At 52.3% G+C, this 13,857-nt stretch overlaps 6 protein-coding genes across 6 annotated transcripts; 3 read left to right on the top strand and 3 right to left on the bottom strand.

Annotated features, from left to right (window-relative positions):
• Positions 1–108: 108 nt before the first annotated feature.
• Positions 109–899, top strand: B0T23DRAFT_403891 (uncharacterized protein; the record flags this gene model as incomplete). The annotated part of the gene is made up of 3 exons (XM_062838823.1): positions 109–583; positions 623–757; positions 832–899. The coding sequence occupies 3 exons, from the start codon at positions 109–111 to the stop codon at positions 897–899; spliced, it is 678 nt and encodes a 225-aa protein (XP_062694543.1).
• A 1,389-nt stretch (positions 900–2,288) lies between these two features.
• B0T23DRAFT_395160 (uncharacterized protein) lies at positions 2,289–3,093 on the bottom strand (the record flags this gene model as incomplete). The annotated part of the gene is made up of 3 exons (XM_062838172.1): positions 2,289–2,688; positions 2,768–2,779; positions 3,014–3,093. The coding sequence occupies 3 exons, from the start codon at positions 3,091–3,093 to the stop codon at positions 2,289–2,291; spliced, it is 492 nt and encodes a 163-aa protein (XP_062694542.1).
• Positions 3,094–3,610: 517 nt separating this feature from the next.
• B0T23DRAFT_126447 (uncharacterized protein) lies at positions 3,611–4,238 on the top strand. The gene has a single exon (XM_062832117.1). The coding sequence runs from the start codon at positions 3,830–3,832 to the stop codon at positions 4,142–4,144; it is 315 nt and encodes a 104-aa protein (XP_062694541.1). The 5' UTR covers positions 3,611–3,829; the 3' UTR covers positions 4,145–4,238.
• A 1,418-nt stretch (positions 4,239–5,656) lies between these two features.
• B0T23DRAFT_356701 (uncharacterized protein) lies at positions 5,657–8,394 on the top strand (the record flags this gene model as incomplete). The annotated part of the gene is made up of 2 exons (XM_062836180.1): positions 5,657–6,232; positions 6,305–8,394. 2 exons carry the CDS (start codon positions 5,657–5,659, stop codon positions 8,057–8,059), a joined length of 2,331 nt encoding a protein of 776 aa, XP_062694540.1. The 3' UTR covers positions 8,060–8,394.
• A 183-nt stretch (positions 8,395–8,577) lies between these two features.
• On the bottom strand, positions 8,578–11,589 carry B0T23DRAFT_126375 (long-chain fatty alcohol dehydrogenase). Its single transcript, XM_062832116.1, has 5 exons — positions 10,953–11,589; positions 9,678–10,785; positions 9,527–9,611; positions 9,376–9,461; positions 8,578–9,278 (listed from the first exon to the last, which is right to left on the bottom strand). The coding sequence occupies exons 1-5, from the start codon at positions 11,321–11,323 to the stop codon at positions 8,637–8,639; spliced, it is 2,292 nt and encodes a 763-aa protein (XP_062694539.1). The 5' UTR covers positions 11,324–11,589; the 3' UTR covers positions 8,578–8,636.
• Positions 11,590–12,578: 989 nt separating this feature from the next.
• B0T23DRAFT_419722 (uncharacterized protein) lies at positions 12,579–13,554 on the bottom strand (the record flags this gene model as incomplete). The annotated part of the gene is made up of 5 exons (XM_062839712.1): positions 12,579–12,644; positions 12,703–12,926; positions 12,961–13,125; positions 13,200–13,333; positions 13,512–13,554. The coding sequence occupies 5 exons, from the start codon at positions 13,552–13,554 to the stop codon at positions 12,599–12,601; spliced, it is 612 nt and encodes a 203-aa protein (XP_062694538.1). The 3' UTR covers positions 12,579–12,598.
• Between the last annotated feature and the right edge of the window lie 303 nt (positions 13,555–13,857).

Here is a 13,857-nt window from a genome sequence, read left to right as displayed (position 1 = left end):
TTCCCCCATTGATACAAAACAGGTTCACGTCATACAAATATGCGATTGGCCCGGCAGTTGACACAGACTCTCTTTGCCTCTCGTCTCTCAGGCACGCCAGGGTTAGATATGTGTCAAAGAGAAGAGCCAGACCTTTGGACCCTGGGAAACGGCGAGACGCGATGGAGCGCATGGGAACAGAGCCAGCGAGAAAGACGGAGGAAAACCAATTCATATCAACCGCCAGCACTGGGGAACAGGGGTAGTCGCTGCGGCTCTGGCAGAGTGGCACTCGATGGCATTCATCCCATCTGGTCGGTGCGAACTGGTCCCTGCGTTTTGACCACTTGTCAACTAAACATGTCAAAACAGAATGCAGAGAGTGGCGTGAAGGCACATGTCAAAGCGACAGGAGCCTCGAGCGCTGCCAGGATATGTCACATGCACTGCCGTCTCAGCATTCGAGTCGGTGGTTTCGGTCTAGGTAGCCCGAGTCGTGCACTCGTGACTTTCCACTTCCGAACGTTCCAGCAGGGCTCCGAACATCGCAACCGCGGAGAGATGCCAAGTGTGTCCAGCGTTGGACACTTTCCTTCGACAGCCGGTACGTAGGTACCGGGCCGGTGGTCGGGGTGCCAAGAAGGAAGAAGTAGGTGCCCGGTCCGGCCTCAGCCCCTGCACGGACCTAGCACGACACGACGACGACAATGGCTCTCCAAGATGATCTGCGCCGACAGCATTTTGCTTCCATTTCCGCACTCCCGTCCGCCCGGCATACGTATGTAGTGTAGAGGTATGTAATAGTACATCAATGGATGGGTGGCATCTTGCATCCCAAGATGTCGTACCCAGTGGTGAGGATGCAGATACAGTTGCAGTTGCAGTCGGTTGCAGGGAACTTGAATTTAACACTAAAATAGCCGGAGGGGCTAGGGCTCCTCCCTCTGTGGACTCTTGACGAACGGCTCCACCTGGCTCAACGCCGAAGTTCTGCAAAACACTGCTGTAACCTCGACGGCAGAGACGGAACTCGAATGGGATCTCGGGATTGACAGTTGATGGATCTCGGCATCTCTGTGGTCTGATAGTAAGGTTGACATTCCGAAGCTGCCTGGCACCCTGCCTTTCTTTCTTGAAGAAGCAACTGAATGCTCTGGTCTGGTCATGATGATGACGAATCTACATGTTATAGGTACACTACTCTACGAAAGGGAAGGTACCTCGACTGGTGGATGCCTTCCTGCCTTACCCGATCGAGACTCGAAAGTCGCAAATGCCTCGAGTCATGAACTCTGGGGAAGGTGTGTCTGATCGCCCTTTGCCCTTGTTCCTTCCGTTCAAAAGCTCCATCGTGAACAACCCTGCCAGGCAGGCTCAGCTCTTTGTACGTACCCTGGAGCAGTGCCGGCGGTGTCTCGGGGGCTGAGATGGCACGATACTATCTGCCGGGGCATTGCAACCTGCCGACTTCAAACAACTTGAACTTTCCACGACATCGATCGCTTTCACTTGGCAAGACCCTGCCCAGCCAGCATATTTCTAAACTTAAACGGCAACGACATGAGGCGGCACAGCTCACACACTACAGTAGTGTCCTACTATCCAAGTAGCATCCCGTCTGATCCGGTCTCGCCGTTCCGACTCCGACCTAACATCTTGAAGCTGACCCTCCCTCCAATCTCAAAAATTTGGACTCTATCCGGATCTCGGCTGGGGTACAGCTGTCAGACATATGTGGACGACGTCCCAAAGCTTGTTCCCCGCTGCTAGCAAGAGAGGGCCATCTTTCATGAATGCAAGTCAGGAGATACCGCCTTTCTCACATAGATAAACTCAGCGGTACACTCGAGGACATGAGAGGGGTCGAGCACCCATTATCCCGACAGCTTGTTACCACGAGGCTTTCTGGCTGATTGGGGTAAGGCGGCTCAAGGCCGGAAGAGTTTACTGCTGTCATGCGCCGGTACGAGGTTGACGGACTCTTCGAGGAGTCGGGTTCGATTGTTGCTTTGTGCTACTAAGAGCACCGCCGTCCTACTTGAGCTGACACTTTTCGCCCACCACCTTTTCTTTCTCTTCTCTCTTGCTGCTATAGCCAAGCTGGCATGCTACTTCATTGCTCTCATCTACATCATCTCTTTTAGATTGTTACCACCAATTCAGGCGTTCGAGCGACGGAGAAAATTCAGCAAAGCAAAACACGCTGTGGTTTCAATCAGCCCCCATCTTCCGCTCCTGCCTCCTGCCCCCCACTACGCCACAACCATCACCTCCTCGCCGAAAACACCACGCTCAACGATATCGACCGACTAAGTGATGTATGAAGCACTACGGGCACCACCACCATCGTAGGGCGGAGGTGGTAGTTCGTGTTGTGATCTCGTAATTGGCAGTGTTTTCTGCAGGCCTTGTTCGTTGTTGTCTGCATGTAGCACCCGCAAGACGATACAGCCTAGTACGTCGATCGGCCATACTCCAAGAAACACGATGGAGGCTAGGCAAATTGCCGTGATGCGTGTTCGTTGTGTGAGTTCTGGGACGTTGGTGAAAGTATTGATATTTCCGTTGCACCGAACCCAAACTTTCGTTGATCGGTGCCAAAACCATAAGTAACCGATGAAAACCCAACCAATAATAACTAGAATTAAAGTCTGGGTTTGGAAATCGGCGTTACTAGCCTCAAGGGCTATCGGTACAGTATCGTTCATCCTACAATATCTATTAGTATGTTAGAAAGGAGTTGGAGAGACGGGAAAGTAGAGAGCAGAATAGCAAGCGAGAAACATACTTGGAGGAGTGCCTTCGAGGAAGTCAAGTCTAATAGTCTAATTATTGGATAGTCTGACGGTCTGAGAACACTTAATAGAAATTTTTGTATGATATAATTATCAAAGTTTGGTTAAATGTTGAGAGAAGAATTTGAGAGGGGGGATATAGTAGTTTAAGTACCTGCTAGGAGGGCCCGGGTTGGGTTTCCTATCTATTTGCTTTCATCCTTGTGACCAGTTATTCTTTCTGTACGAGTGAAGCTCACTTCTGCAACTGCGTATGCAGGTTCGGAGGTCCGAGGTTACGGTTGCTGAGTTTGATGCCTACCGCAAAGACTCGGGGCATCCGGATTGAAGCTTTCTGGGAAATCAGGCATACCTAATCTGAAAGCACACTGCACGAATATATGCTTTTTGTATCCGATAAAAAAAAGGTAGGGAAGACAGCGTACCTAAGATCCCGGAGCACTGTAACTTCAACTCTTCTAATGTCCTGCCTTTGCCTACCTACCGCAAAGACTTGGGGCATACCTTCAACTTCCATGGAAATCAAGCATAATCAGACATACATATGCCCGATTGTATGTATTTTATGCCTTCAGAACAGAGTTGGGGAGCACCTGCCGCAGTTGTTTGGATTGTGATAGGTTTTCTGATCTTGATTCATCCATCCCCCACATCAGAGAGGACTGAGACCGTTGCACATGTTGAGAGTGTCGGTAGCCTCTGTTGGTGACACGAAAAGGTGAATAGATAGATTGCTGCATCAACCACACGAGTCGGGTATCTAAATTCAATATCAGCAACCCAATTTTGTCCATCAATATAGCCGAAGTCCCGTACCATACGCGAGTTCTGCGAAGGTTGCATATCCAGCAAATATCGTTGACCACGCGGAACTTGGCAACTGCCACGATGTACTCTCATGACCCCAAAAAGTCAGCTCTTCCGACCCATCGCAAAACGAATCCCTTGCGACGACTGCAGTTTCGAATGGCACGAGAAAAATACAGCATGTCAGCCACTATGATGCAAACTACTTGCTATCACCCTGCATCACATTCAAAGGTCGACGCCATCGCATGAGGGACATATCCTCCCTCTCATCTGGGTTTGGCGACAGTAAAATTTTCGTACCCGAACAAAACCTCAGCCTCAACAACCAGCCGCCTCAATCTACCCCTCTTCGCCCAACGACGCTACGGACCGATCCTCGGGGATATCAACACAGCGAGGATACGCCAGCACGTTCGCCGAGTCTGAACTCGTGGGTCGCTCAGCAAAGCGGTCGTGTCAGGCGGGAACAAGAACTCGACAAGGCCTCATACTTGGCTTCTCTGCCACAACTTCCCTGTCAGCCTGGAGTTACTGGCATCCACAATCCCTCAGTTAAGTAGATATTCAAGATGATAAGGGATAACGAGAACCCACAACTAGTCGAGCAGATCATAATCCGGATGCGATGAGCTGATTGACGAATGGCTAGTGCTGGCCTCGAAGACATGGAAGCTTCTACTCAGAAGAAGAGAGCAGGAATTAGATATGATGGACTTGCAAAGTTATTTGGCTTGATCGGCATTGACATCTACATAGTAGGGTATTTTGGTGAATCTCGGCCCTTTTCTTCTACATTCACAAGTCCAATATTTCGGACTGAGTCGAAGGTCATTGAGAAGGCGCCTTTTCGACGCCAATGGAGTGCATCATCAACATCAACTCCTAGCCAGGTGCATGATGTCAGTGTTTGGATTGGCGCTCTTCCGAGCATCCCCCTTGTCATATGAAGCAAATGAGTAAACAGTTCATCAGCAATGGGATGATTGTGTGAGAAGTTTGGCGTATTGTGTTACCTCGTGCTTTTGTCTGCTTTTCTGCTTCCGCGTATACGAGTTTCATCTCTGTCGGCTCGACGGTTAAGACGGCATCTGAGGACATCATTGGACGTCAGGTCATGTAAGTGACTTCCTTCTGTTGCTGGTTTCCCCGCTATAGGGGATGGGGTCGTTAGTGCACTTTACGATCCCCTGGGAGGATATGACGTCATTTCCAACACCAAACGTCTGGTCCATTCTTGGCCGCCAAACGCCCAGTCTGCTTAGGCACACACACTCCAAATGCATCGCAATATTACCATAGTTTTTGGTCAAAACTAAAATGTTGGAAGACTGCGTAGTTGATGATCCTTACTATAATACATACATCATTTTATTTTATGTCACTGTAAAGGAAGTCACCGCCAAAATGATTGGAAGAAATTACTAGTGATATGTTAGTTATAACTATAAGAAATACTACACTACCATAATAGCCCGAGAACTTCTTATGCAATCAGTAGAGTAATCACATGCGGTGTTACAATGTATCAGAGGTGTATGCCAAGACCAGACCAAGTGTTTGGCAGCGGGAACAACAAAGACAACAGGGTATCCAGCCAAGAGCGTAACAACATGGATCGATGTCAGTCTGGAGGTTCGGTAAAGTTCTTGATTACGACTGCGTGGTTAGATCGTTCCTAGAATACAAAACCCATACAGATCGAACTACTTGAATTACCAAGATTACAAAGATCAACAAGACGCAGAGAACAACTCCTCCAACAACTGAAGAATTGTTACGAACTGGACCTATACATCGAACCCCGAAGTCGTCGATCTCATTCCTACCCGTCTACGATATTATCTACGAATCACCTATTCTAAACCAGACTGGCACTTTAACTTGCATGGCGATTCGATCGCCCTTCTACTTGACCCAACATTCACCACTGCCAACCATCACCATATCCTCGACAGTGGTATCTGTGCAGCGCCCGGCTATATACGCACAATTTCTTCCAGCTTCATCCTCAGACTACCCACCACCGCCATAAACGAGCCCCAACTTCTCCTCACCCACATATCACAGGCACAATGGGCGGACCAGCGCATCACGAACCCTTCCAGGCCCTCGGCCCCATCTCCTGGCCTGCCGACCTCGCCGGCAGACCCGACTCGGACCTACAAGCCCTCATGACCTCCACGTTCACCGATGCCCAAACCCTCGTCGACTCGATCCCGATACCACCCAGCGTCGCTGCCGCCACGGCGAAAGCCGCCGGTACCGCTCAAGGCCGCCCCCGCTCAGCAACCAGCTCGGCCATAACTGGTCGCCACCAGCCTGACAATTCCGGCTTCCTCCCAATAAAGCTCTCAGCGGAAGCAGCCGAAACAGCCACCAAGCTCCGCAAAGAATGGAAAGAGTGCAAAGTTTCCAATACCAAAGAGAACCCGCTCGGCATTAACGTGTACAAGCTCTCTGCGAAAGACGGAAAGGGCGCCTGGTTCGCGCGGAGGAGCGTCCATAAAGATGTGGCCTTTGACAAGTGGCGGGCAGGGCTGGAGAGGGAGTTCGCTGAAAGTATAAAGCGGTATCAGGAGAATGGGGCAGAGCCGGGCACGGGAAATATTAGAGGTATTGGTGGAGAGAAGAGGCTTGAGCGTGTGAGTGTAGGCGCCGGAGGAGGAGGAGGAGGAGCAGAAGGTGATAGCAGCGGGGAACAAGGACAAGGGAGGCTGGAGGTGTTCCTGGTGAGCGCGAGGTTTCCTGGGCCGACTACGCCTAGGGACTTTGTCACCTGTCTGATGATGCCTGGGCCTGGGGCTACTGGAAATGCGTTGGAAAAGGGACCGCGGCAGCCGAGACAGTTCATGTTGGTGTCGAGACCATGTGAACACCCCGATGCCCCTGCTAGGTCGGATTTCATCAGGGGACAGTACGAATCCGTCGAGGTTATCAGGGAGATTCCGCTGGATAGGCCGTTGAGAAGGACGAAATCTTCTTCGGAACTCAGTAGGGAGGAGTTTCACGAGATGAAGGATGCGCTGGATCAGGCAGACGTGGATGACCTCAAAAAGGAGGCTGTGCTGCGGTCTGCTAAGAAAGCGGCAATGGCAGTGGCCGATGGAGCTGATGATGGTGGCAGATCCTCTTTAAAGGGAGACGATGATGACCAACACTTTGCTGTCGAGTGGCTCATGGTGACACGCAGTGACCCCGGAGGCAGTGTGCCTAGGTTTATGGTCGAAAGAGGAACTCCTGGCGGACTAACTAACGACGCTGCCCGTTTACTAGATTGGCTGTCAACCAAAAGTATCGAAGAGCTTACCGAAAGTGATGGCGAAGAGGTGCTGGAGCAAACAGCACAGGCTGTCTCGCAACCTGCTGCAGCTACAACGGCACCAGACGACATTCAGCGCAAGGGCGTTACCGTACAACAGAAAAGAGCTGCTGGTGTCGATAAGGCCGACCATGCCCAATCTCCGTTACGAGAGACAGAGGCTGTCGAGGAAGAAGCCCCTGCTTCGCAGTCGAGTGGTCTCTACGGTATGTTGACCGGTGCTCTCGGCGCAGCAGGCAATGCCGTAGCCAACAAAGTGGCCAACTTCGCCGGCACTACCAACAACAACACCGACGATGACACCGCTTCACTCGCCTCCTCCATCTCTTCCTCTGACATCGAAAGCGATGTGTCCTCCATCCGCAGCTTCGTCTCCGCCACAGAAGGAGAAGGCCACCCCATCAACGCATCCGGTCAGTCCTTCACCGTTAACGGCAATGGCGACCTCTCCAACGATCCCACTAGCGCGACGTCCATCCGCTCCGAACTCTCCGCCACCGAATCCGCCTCTTCTCTTCAGCCCACCGTTACCGGCGACAACGGCAGCATTCATCTCCCCGACCACTACTCCGCGCGGCGCGAAAAGCACGAAAGAGAAGTCCGCAAGCTCGAGGAGCGCCACCGCAAGGCCGAAGAGAAACTGCACCGTCTCCAAGCCAAACAAGCCGCCAAGCGGCGCGAACAGGAAGAGAAGGGACTCGCCGCCGCGGCGGCTGCCGCTGCCCTCGATGATGACACCGCCTCCAAGCACAACAAAAGCAGCAAGGCGGTGCACGAGGACGCCCGGCTCGCCAAACTACGCGAGAAGCACGAGCGCGAGCTCGCGAAGCAGGAAGAGAAGTACCAGCGCGAGCTGACGCGGTTGGAGCAGCACCGGCTGCGGGAGGAGCGGAAAGCGAAGGAGAAGCTGAGGAAGGCGGCTGAAAAGGAAGAAAAAGCTAATGTGCTGAGGGAGATGGAGAAGGTTAAAGCGGAGAGGGATCTGGCGTTGAGGCAGATGGAGATGTTGAGAGAGCAGGTGGGCGAGTTGCAGAGGCAGAATACCATGTTGGTGGCGAGGCTGGGGAAGTATGAGGGGCCTGGGGCCACGGTTGGAAGTGAAGCAGTGGTTGGGGAAGTGGAGGTTGTTAAGAACGGCGGCGCTGTTGGGGCGTAGGATGGAACACCTCGCTGGTCGAGGAGAGGAAGTAATTCGGGAAGAGGTGGAAAGGCAGGAATGATCAGGATGGGGATGACGAAGAGGAGGATGACGGGTTGACGAGTTGACGTTTGGTTTTATGGATAGAATAGGAGAACACGAGGAGAGGATACATTTTTCTTAGTAGTCGTGATGGATGTTACCGGTTGCAATTCTTGCCTCTGAGTATCAGTTTCTTTTCGCATGACGGTCCTATTTACCTAGTGGATGCGTTTGGGAGATGCGGTTGCCAGGCAATGCTATCAGCGTTATGTCATGCAGAAAATACACCGGATCATGAGTTGCTCTTTAACTACTGGCATACGATTAATATTGCAAAGCTCGGGAAAATCAAACTCGAGCACTAGAGCAAAAGCAAAACACACCACTGCGACAAGAAAACTTCCTGCCAAACCACCACTTATCCGTCAACCTTAACATCACCTTGAAAGCCATATAACTCATCACCACACTCATTAATCCCGCGGTTATCTGCCACCTCACAGGTCTCTACATACCTTTTCCTTCGTCCTTCCTGCTCATCTAAACCCTCTTTTCAGGTCTTCTTCCCCAAATCCCTCGCCACCCCATTCGCAATCCAATCCGCAATCGCCATGTTCGTAACCATTGGATTCACACCACTCGCACTCGGAAACACGCTGGCATCCGCTACATACAAACCCTCGGTGCCCCAAACCTTCCCCTTAGGATCCACCACGCCGTTTTCCGGCTTGCTACTCATCCTGCACGTGCTCATCTGGTGCGCCGATATATAAGGCGGGCAAATTGGTGCGTTATCCCTTTGGTGGAGGAGAGTGGATAACCACTTCTCAAATAGAGGGTCCTTGACTCCCTTATCGTAATCTTCCTCCTTCGCTTCTTCAGTTGGGATGGAAGGAGTACCGGGGGAGGATCGAACAAAAGGTTCCACCCCCGGCAAGAAAGGATCAATCTCGCTCGCACCCGTGACATAGGCAATTTTTGCCAAAGCGATGATTCCCTCGAAGTTGAGGCTCGCGTCGAAGGACGAGATGGTGTACTCGATGCAGAGTTTCCCGGTCACCGGGTCGGCGTAAACTCGGCCGGTGTCCCGGTCGCGCGAAAGAGAAAGCCACGCGCTTAATTGTGGGTAGCGCAAGCAGGATAGCTTCCAGGAGAGGGCGCCGCGCCAGGGGACTTGGGATAGAATTGAGTGAGGCTGGTTGGGAGCGAAGGGTTAGTATGGTGAGGGGTTTGAAGAGAACAAGGGATGGGGTGATAAGTAAAGGAGGACGAAGGGAAGAGGGAATACGTACAAGCATGCACGTGTCTTCTAACTTAACGCCGTGGCCTTGGCCGTCGAGGTTCTCAAAGGCGGTGCAGATGGTGGTGATGACGCCACCTATGGTCCGCATTGTGGTTAGTTATGAGAATGCTGCAAGTGGCGAGACGATGCTGGAGACTTACCTTCCCAGGGATTCACATCATCCTCATAGTAAGCGCCGATGAATTTAACGGGATGGACATGGAGGTTGCGGCCAATATGGTGGTTCTGTTCAGATTGTGAGTCTCCCAAATCCTCTTGATTAAACACAACCAGTCGTTGGTGAGCACTCACATTCAACCCGCTCCTGTGAAGAATCAAAGGACTGTTAAGCGTTCCAGCAGAAACAATGACCTTCTTCGCCTTGATAACGACCTTTCTTGTCTGCCGTTCCCCAATCACTCCCCCATTAGTATCCCTCGCAGTCCATGTTCCCTCCACGCCCACCGCCTTCTTCTTCCCTCCTGATCCGAACCACGACGACGACGAAGAAGACTCATCCCACAAAATCTTGTCCACCGAAAAACCTTCCATGAAGGTAGCCCCCTTTTTCGCCGCCGCCGGCAGCCAACTGACCGCCGGCCCCTGCTTCTCCGCGCTACCACAACCCAAAGGGCAATGCCCACACCAGTGTTCCTTCCCGCCGTTATTCTGGGGACACACGTGCGCCTCGTAGCCCAGCTTCCTGCTCCCTTCCAGCAGCTTCTGCCCCCGATAGGTTGTCCTCACTTTGTCACCACTTACAACGCCCATGAACTCGTACACGCGATCCAAGCAGTTCTGAAACTCGGCGCTCTCGAAAAACGGCAAGCCGTGCTGCTCCGACCACTCCTTCCTCACATACCCCGGCGTCTGCAGGCTAACGCTCCAGTTGACACTACCGCCGCCGCCCCAGCACGACCCCGCCACGGTGTTGAGGGAGCCATCAACACTATTGACGAGCCCGTTGTTTTCGAATAGATGAAACCCGCTCTGCTCCATGGGCATGGGCAGCTGTGACGGATTAAAGTAATACCCCTTGTCGACGACGAGAACGCGGTGCCCCGCTTCGGCGAGAACTTTGGCGCACACGCCGCCGCCGCAGCCAGAGCCGATGATGACCACGTCGGTGTCGACAGTGGCGGGTTCACTAACAGAAGTGTCGAATTGCAGAAATCCAAAGTCCTCTGTGGGGCCTGGATTCCAGTTTATTGGCACATCCGGGTAGCCGGTGACGGTGCGAAAGAGAGGGCTCGTCTGGAGCCAAAGTACTTTGGCGATGGCAGTGAAGATTTTGTAGAGGGTGCGGGGAGTACCGAACCATGAGGAGGACCAGCTCCGGAGGATGGATTCTCGGATGTGGAGGGGCTGGTCCTGGATGGGGGTGGCATAGCCTGTCAGGAGGAGGCTGCCGGGCCGTGTCCTAGGGTTGGAAGGTTAGCACTCATATCTTTGTCTTGTTTTGTTGACACCTGGATATTTCAGGGAAAAGGGGTAGTCCGGGGCAACACTTGGGTGTGCGTTCCCGTTTTGGAGGCCACGTGTAATCTGAATGGAACACTAGTATTGTATGTGTTGGTGGTGGCTTACGAGAGAGCGGATAAGACGCCTCCGAGCCGCTTTTGTGCGGATGGCGGGACGTTGCCGAGGACCCGGCGCACAGCACGGCAGAAGGCCGGGTCATTGGACGGGCTTTCGGCCAGATAAGCTGTGATATCCTCAACAGCGAGTTTCTTCACCACACTGGCCTGTGCCTTGGTGACGATTTCCTTGAACTCGGCATCGGTAATCCCGAGCTGTGTCTTGTCATCTTTCCTGTCTGAGACTGCTGTGATGGAAGGAACAGTAGCGTCCAGTAGGGACATGAGCACGCACCACTGCGTCTCGGTGAAGTAATCGCCGTGTCCGGGCGGTAGCGGCGGTAGCCCGGGCGGAGTGGGGCCGGATACAGAAGAGGCCATTTTAAGCGTTTAGATCTTGGAAAATGCGATCAAGACGCGACGGAATTGCAGCAACACCAGATCGGACGAGATGGAGATGGGAATGGTGTCAAACGTGCATCATCAGACCTTAAGCTTAATTCTCCCTCTTGTCCCGTCCCCCTTTTTTCACCCCTCATCTGAACCCTCTCGTCGCTCGTGGACACATGGTTACACAAGACTGGAAGAGTGTCCGTGCATACCTCGGTTGGACAAGTACGACTGGAGGTGAGGCAACATTCCTACGCTGAGACCCTTGAGGGTATCGTCGCCAAGGCTGGGCATAAGTCCAAGTCCTTCTTTGGCATAGCGACGGAGTTTCTTTTGCTGGAAATGAACTTCTGGTCAATACATACAGGCAAAGTGCAGCATTGCCCATGCAGAAAAGACCTTAAATTCACGACCTTGTTCCAACTGCTCATAACGGACGGCCATTGTTATTGGAAGCAGCTATCACCTTTTCTTCGTCGAACGGCAATCAGATGTTGCTTGTCAAGAAGGGAGTTTTAGTGTACCTCAAACTTTGGATACACAAAAAGACACAATAGTACGCCCAAGCGGCTCACCTTGCGGGAACCATGTGCAATCCAGATCTTCTCCTTCACGGCTCAATATCCTTGTGATACCCACGCGGGAACGGGAGGAGCACGGCCACGGAAGGAATGCGGGGGAAGTGGACGTTGTTCTGGAGAAAACTGGCGATCAAAGGCGTGGGCGTTTGACAGCACTTTTGCTCTTGGATCCATGTTCCTTTCACGTGCTTGTCGAACTGTTGACTTTTTGTCTCGTCTGGGGAATCCTCACGTCCCCTTTCTCACCTTTCTTGACGACAAACCATTGCCGACGTTGTGGGGGAGGCGACAGTCGCAATAAAAAAAAAATAATAAAAAAAAAATTGAAAAAGTCGTAGCGGGGGTTCACCTTGTGTTTGTAGTTTGTACGAACGGTGTCATTCAACAGAAACCCAAACCTGATGCCAAGATTTGCGGCGTGCTACCTTCCACTTGCCTTCTGAGCCCCAGGCACGAGACCTTCCGCCTTGCGACATCTTGCTTGCCTGCCACAGCCCCAGACGCGTGTGTGTAGTGTCCGTAGAGGTACCTAGTTTTAGTGAGGCGCGCAGAGTTACAGTGCATGAAATGCAAGCTCTTTCCAACTGTTGTTGGGGAGATGTGGATCAAATGGCGGGGTAAAGAGGCTGCCTTTTTCTGAAACTTTTTGTTGAATTTGTAAGGTAGCCCTAGCGATCTCGAGCGCCTAGGACCGCGCCTGACAACCGTGAACCGCGTCCTCTTTGACGATTCTACACTACATGGTGTAAGTGCGATTACTCCCCAAAGTGGACCTCATCTTCGACGAACCTCGGGATAATGGATCCTTTTTCTTTGGATACCGCCAATGGAGTCTCGAAATTTATAAGCTCCCTGTCTTGAACTTTCACATGCAAAGTTTGTAGCGAGAGTCCAAATCGGCCTAGAGAGAGTTGGAAGCTAGTGAAGCCCAGGGTCGACGTGATCGGACGAACCAAGCCGGTCGGCGATTCGATTTGGAGCGGCAACGCCAAGCCGTCGGCACGCCTGGGTCGCTAGATGTCATCTCATCCGATTTTCCAAACTGACATCACCGACCGACCGTTTGGCAACAACAGGATCCGTCTCCATGACCGCGCACGCATCAACCCTCGGTTTCGCATTGCCGAGACAACCCAAGACGTCAAAGCTCACGCCCGCCACCGAGTGATCCGGTGTCGTTGAATCTTGTTCCTCTTCCTTTCCATTCAGTTGCTGTCAAAGTGATTGCCTCTCTTGACAACACTGTAACGCCTCTTCAACTAATGACATGACATGCACCTACGTACCTTCGTTGGGGCAGATACTGGATGGGCAGGTGCCATGGTAGCGATAACCGCCCGCCTCTTGCTGTAGGTGCTGCTGCTGCTGTCGCCCTCGCCCCGCGGCTCCCGATATGGTTCGCCTTCATCAACAGAGCGTTCTATTGTCCAGGATCAAGCAGCTTGTTAATTACTCAGCTGGGTTGGGAAAGTGAATATGGTGAACCAATGAAAACCCTCAATGAGTCCTTCTCCTGCTGTTTTTGGTAATATATGGGTCGGCTGAAGCTGGTCTTGACTTGCGCCAGTGTCTTGTACTGCCAAGGTACCGATACCTACCTGAAGCCCACGAACTCGCGGAGTCGCGATAAACTCGGTGCATGTATGAGTGGACCCTTGCCCAGCGGCGAGTGATGTAGGAGAGCAACGCCCACGGTACTGGTGCCAGATACTGGCAAGGAAGATGTTGACATCTTGGTTGAATGCTTTGCAAACAGGCCGGGCATGTTCCTGTTTGCTTTTGAATTGTCCAATGTGCCTTCATGGAAGCTCTATGGAAGTCTGCTGGAAACTACCTGTCGACCTTGCCTTTGTCCACCAAACCACCACACAGGCATAATCTGGATTTCTCTGATACTAGGTTCTGGGTGGAGCCCTTGGGACAAGTTACCATTTTCAACTGGGA

This window comes from Neurospora hispaniola, assembly GCF_033458365.1.
Source record: "Neurospora hispaniola strain FGSC 10403 chromosome Unknown B0T23scaffold_3, whole genome shotgun sequence".
In the NCBI taxonomy this organism is placed as follows: Eukaryota; Fungi; Ascomycota; class Sordariomycetes; order Sordariales; family Sordariaceae; genus Neurospora; species Neurospora hispaniola.
The sequence above is the reverse complement of the archived record's forward strand: the minus strand, read 5'-3'. Positions and strand labels throughout refer to the sequence as shown.